The 5827-nt window shown below is 29.2% G+C and overlaps 1 protein-coding gene across 1 annotated transcript; it reads right to left on the bottom strand.

Annotated features, from left to right (window-relative positions):
• Window positions 1-1219: 1219 nt before the first annotated feature.
• Window positions 1220-4124, bottom strand: LOC145103274 (putative 1-acylglycerol-3-phosphate O-acyltransferase). Its single transcript, XM_079040825.1, has 9 exons — window positions 3839-4124; window positions 3041-3277; window positions 2869-2915; window positions 2552-2670; window positions 2295-2455; window positions 2121-2230; window positions 1940-2039; window positions 1659-1782; window positions 1220-1551 (listed from the first exon to the last, which is right to left on the bottom strand). Exons 1-9 carry the CDS (start codon window positions 3970-3972, stop codon window positions 1426-1428), a joined length of 1158 nt encoding a protein of 385 aa, XP_078896951.1. The 5' UTR covers window positions 3973-4124; the 3' UTR covers window positions 1220-1425.
• Between the last annotated feature and the right edge of the window lie 1703 nt (window positions 4125-5827).

The following is a 5827-nucleotide window of genomic DNA, read 5'->3' as shown; positions in this document are numbered from 1 at the left end:
AATCCTTTATATCCCACATAATGCGCAACAAACCCCGATAACATTTATAAGTGGTGGTGGTGACCGAGTGATGGTGGTGTTATTTTCCCAATGGTTTCTCATTATAAGCTAGATGGAACGAAAGTGTTTGGCAGCGATCCTAACAATTTCGATGATGAGAGACGATTATTTTGCATATCCCATGACTTTGTGGTGAAACCAATAAAATTAACAAGAACTATTATTATAATCCGATAAAATAATATTTTAGTATATGAAGAAAATAATAAATTAAAAGTAATAATCTAATAAAAAATAGTTAAAAAAAAAAAGAAATTACAAAAATTAACTAAAAGATAATAATAATCCAATAATATAATATTTATTATGATATAAATATTATATATTAAAAACTATATGTATTGATATATAATAATTCAATAAAAAAAGAATTACTTCGACAAAAAAATAAAAATAAAATAAATTAACTAAAATAAATTAATAATCCAATAAAACAACATTTATTATGATATAAATATTATATATTAAAAACTATATGTATTGATATATTATAACTCAATAAAAAGAATTACTCTAACAAAAAAAAATTTAAAAAATCAACTATAACAAATTAATAATCCAATAAAACAATATTTATTAATATATAATATTATATATTAAAATTAATATTTATTAATATATAATATTTTAATAAAATAAAAAAGAATGTATGCAAAAATAGTCCTTATGGTATGGTAAAAGACAAAACTGCGAAAATGGTCCCTGAGGGTAAAATTGTCATTTTAAAAAAGTTAACAGCCAACCAGTTAAACTTAACGGATGAGGGACCAAAACCACAATAAAACTTGTTGAAAAGGACCAAATCTGCAACTTTTCAAACGTTTGAACCATAACCACATAAAATAAGAAACCACGAGGACTATTTTTGCAATTTTGTCAAAAATAAAATTGGGTTGAAAATGGTCTAACAGAATGTGATTGGTGGATTATCATGAAATGTATAACAAATCACTCAAAATTAACATCGCCCAACATAAGAACATATAGATAACCTTTTAAAATATAACAACTCATAAATATAGGATTAAACATTTTGGTTAAGAAATCTCTAATACTTTTTGATACATGAATGATAAGGAATATACATGGTGGTTTGTGAATTGTTATATTCATGGAATTCAAAATGACATGTGAGTTGAGTCAGAATATATTACATGACTTGTAGAGCAAAAAAGCATAAGACAAATGCATTCAACTTTACCCGATCAGGTAAAAAGGGTTTATATACACAGTCAAAATATTCTAAGGCTACAAAATAATCCCCATCATTGTTTCAATTTTATATAAGAAAACAAAGCATTAACTAAACTTATAATAATAACAATAAATAATAAATAATAAGCCAACTTTAAAACTAACATTTTACTAGATGGAGATAACACCTTCAGCTAAAGGATAAGCATTAGGATCTGATGTGAGAAACCTTCTGCAAGCATGTAACACTGCTGAGTGGAATCCATTTGCATTGTCCAAAAACACGAAATGACCAGCCTGAAATCATACCAACAAAACCATTTACAAAGGAATGGAATCGACAGGGTATCGGAATGAGTGATTCCATTCCGTGATAGAAAAGAAAAGAGAGGCACGTTAAGTACCTTTGGGACTCGAATGATTTCACAGGGAACAGACATATTCTTGCGTGCATCTATTGCCCCTTGGTAATTCATCCAGTCTTCAAATCCATATATGAAAGTTGTTGGCACTTTCCATTCAGCAGCTCTGTAATCCAAAAATGTAATTAATCCACTTCCTTATTATAGAATTAAAGGGACCAAAAGTGTAATTCCGTAAAGTAAAAACTACAGGGATCAAAACTGTAATTAAGCCATTTCCAGACAATATATAAATAACTGTAAATAGAGACAAATAATCACACCTTTCTAACAGAGGACTTCGAGCATATGCCCCAAATGAAAAGATGTACTTTAAGCAAAGTTCTCCACTTCCTTTTGCAGCCAAAGTATGGTATATGTAATCTTCATAAAAACAACATCAATTATTACATACAAAAGTTAAATGAAAAGATATAGTTTTAACAGATTGAAGTAAACAATTACCTGTAAATAATATGGATTCTTTATCAGTCAACACATCTCCACTCGCATAGTCACCAAATCTTGCACTTGTATACCTACGGACCAAATCTGGGCCCCACGGGCCTAAGCCTCTGCATAATATTATAATTCAATGTCCATATAACAAATAATAAGCAATTTAAAAGATTATATTACCTGAGAACTTTCATTGGAGTAAAATTAGATTCCCATAAATGGCTCATAACAGCTCCTTTCCATGTTGCCCTGAATTTTGTAAGCCATTCTGACTTATGGTCAACTTCTGAGGTAAATCCAGCGGGTCCCACCAAAACCAGATGTTGTACATGCTCAGGATGCTTCATTTTGGTAAAAGTGTGAAGTCATTAGATTAATGTAATTTAGATTTGAGAAATGAAAGTTGTTTTTGTAATGTTTATCATCAGGAGAGTTACCTTCAAGGCGTATTTAGATACAACATATCCTCCAAAAGAATGCCCAAGTAAAATAAACTTATCAAGCTTTTTGGCTTTTCTCCATTCCTCAAGGGAATCAATGAACCAATCCTCGGTTTCTGCATTATCATTCAGAGATACAACCATTAGATAATAAGGTTTTAGGGTTTAGGGTTCAGTTATGATCATGATCAGAGTGTTACTTTGTTACATGGGAGCACTAAACAAGCATTCTAGGGCTGATTTTTATTATGAGGGCAATCATGTCTTTTGCATAGATAAGAACATATTGAACTGAAAGTTTAAGTGCAACCAACCTTGGGTGCTTTTGCAAGTGAAGTCAGGTCTGCTTGATCCTCCCCAACTGCTCAAGTAAAAGATAAAATATATTAAAAAAAAATCATTCTGAAGGTGCAAAATGAAGTATTTGATGTGTTTGTGTATAATGGAAAAGATGAGAAAGTGAGAAACACAACAAATTGAACTCACCCAAGTTGATCCATTGCAATCACCCTGAAATGTTTTGTGAGAGCGTCAAAATTTCTGAAGAAGAAGCCCTGAGCAGCTGCATATCCATGAACCATAACAAGAGTTGGTAAATCCTCCTTGCTGTCAAAGGTGATAGTGTTGATAAATCTTGGTTCATTGCTGGAAGAACGAAACCATCTGATCTTTGACCCTGGTGGACCAGTGCCAATATTGACATTTTCTTGGGTGTATGAAGTCCTGGAATTTGAAACCAATAGATTATAGAAATGCCACTTTATGATTTTGATTGTATTGATACCAAATAAAAAGTAACAGATTGATATAATCATCAAACTCGATTATGGAAAGTAACATGTGGAAGTTCATTCAAGTCACTTTGTCCTGATTTTTTGTGTACCCACATGAATCTCTTAGTATTTGGGAAGTGTTTGGTTTGTTTGATAGACAAATGCTGATTCAAAATTTCTAGTCTCAAGTTCAAGCAATCGCAAGTCGAAGAGGTGTTATTGAGCAATAAGCAAGTTCAAGTTCTTACAATATTGCAATTTCAAGTTGCAGGTTCAACGTGGATGATTGATTGATTTCAAGTGTTTAGTTCAAATCAGTAAAATGTACATCAACTGGATCGATCCTAGGGCTAAAACATCTCATTTCATAAAAAACGCATATAACAAAGTATAATAAACATGATTTTTGAATAGACTGTGTATTTCGATAGATTGAACAAGACAAGAAGCAAACAATCAGCGATACAATCATACAATGCAAATAAGGAAAGGTAAGGCGGTTGCTAATTACTTGACAATAGACAGCAGGCGTTTTTCAGCGGCAATTATGTGATCGGTAGAGCTTGGTATCCAACGAAGAACAGAAGGCCATAACGACTTCTTCGTCCTTGGTGTCGCCGCCGGTGAGTCCATTTCCCCCGCCATAGTGTTCGCTGTGAAACACGAAATTGAAATTGAGCGAGTGATTGGAGGAATTTGTGGTGGGGGGTTAAGTTAGATGAGAGGGCCGCCGACGGACTGAAGTCGTCAACTATGAATGGCGAAAACCCTGACCGGATTCCTTGTCCATCAAGAAAAACGACTTATTTATTACATTTTTAAAAAAATATATATCATATTAACTTATAAACCTGTCATTTTTCCTTAAACCTCATGCATTTAAAACCCCCGTAAAAATTTGCAACCACCTCATGCATTTGAAACCTCCTATTTTAATGAATACCACTCAAAAGTCTCTTAAGAATAATTAACAATTCAAAGGTTTTATAACTTATATAATATATTTAATAAACAATTAATGAATACTCTACTATAAAAATGTCAATCTCTTTGAATAGACACACCAATAGAAATCACATACAAAATTCACAAAGAAAACAAGTTTAAAGTTTTTTGTGTTGGTATGAGGGCATTGAACAATTTTTCGATCAATGTTATTATGTTGAAGTTTCTAATTTGTACGTTTGTTATATATTAATTCTTTTTCGTATTTTCTTGATCTAAGTATTCTTTTAAAAATACCATTGTATGTTGTGGTTGAAATTTTAGTGTAAATTAGATTAGATTTATGTTATTGATCATATGTTATGATGAAGGTGATATATATAATGTTTAATTAACTATTGTATATATGTTTGTATGTTCATGTTGTTTCAAAACAATAATTAATTAAAAATCATGGATATGTCATATTATACATATTATCCATATAAGTTTTTTTTAAAATGCAAATTGTCTATCTTATCACTTTATATTTTAGTATATGTTTAACATTTTAATTATAGTAATAAGTGCTTTTTAAAAGTTTCTTTCACTTATTAATAATAACAAGTGGTTTTAAAATTAATAAACAATAATTATAAATAATAAAATCAAATTACATGGATATGTCATTTTACCCATGCAAATTGTTTATCTTATCACTATATTATTTAGTGCACGTTTCACATTTTAATAATAATATTAAGTGTTTCTTAAAAGTCTTCTTCAACTTATTATTAATAATAAGTGGTTTAAAATTAATAAATAACAATTTTAAATGATAATAACATCAAATTATAAATTACATTTAGCTATAAATAAATTGTATTTTAAATGAACATCATTATTGAAATTAGAAAATGATCGCATAAGTAAAAATATAATTAATCAATAATAATTATTATTAAAAGTAATACTAAATAGATAATTACATTTAATTATATTAATGAGTAATGTGGATTGATGTCAATAAATATTATTGTTCAAAATAATTGAGATTATATATATATATATATATGTATATATATATATATATATATATATATATATTAGTGTAAAACATATTATCTCAAAGTTAATGTCAATAACATAACCATTTTAAACATATATTTTTCAATATTTTAATAATATATTTTTAATCTTCGCTGCGCAACGCGCGAAAATTCGTCTAGTTAACAAATACAATAGAGAAAATTCAGTAAATGACAAAAAAGAAGGGTTTTTTTTTGAAAAAAAATACCATAAAAAACTGTTTTCGGAATCTGACCATAGGATTTGCAGAGCACCCTATTTTTATCGAATAATCCCTGGAAATGGAACATCTCTGTGGATCTTGGGTTTTTTAATTTTTTTTTCGTTTATTACTATTAATATTTTTTATCACATAAGGTATTATGTGATTATTATATAAACTTTTTGACAAAATAAGGATAAAAATAATGAAATTATATTTAATATTAGTCCACATAATTGTTTGGGAATCCACAAAACTGTTATCAGCGGATCAGTGTACACTTCT

This window comes from Lactuca serriola, chromosome 4, assembly GCF_051521515.1.
Source record: "Lactuca serriola cultivar US96UC23 chromosome 4, Lser_US96UC23_V15, whole genome shotgun sequence".
Classification (NCBI taxonomy): domain Eukaryota; kingdom Viridiplantae; phylum Streptophyta; class Magnoliopsida; order Asterales; family Asteraceae; genus Lactuca; species Lactuca serriola.
This window is presented reverse-complemented; position numbering and strand designations above follow the sequence as displayed.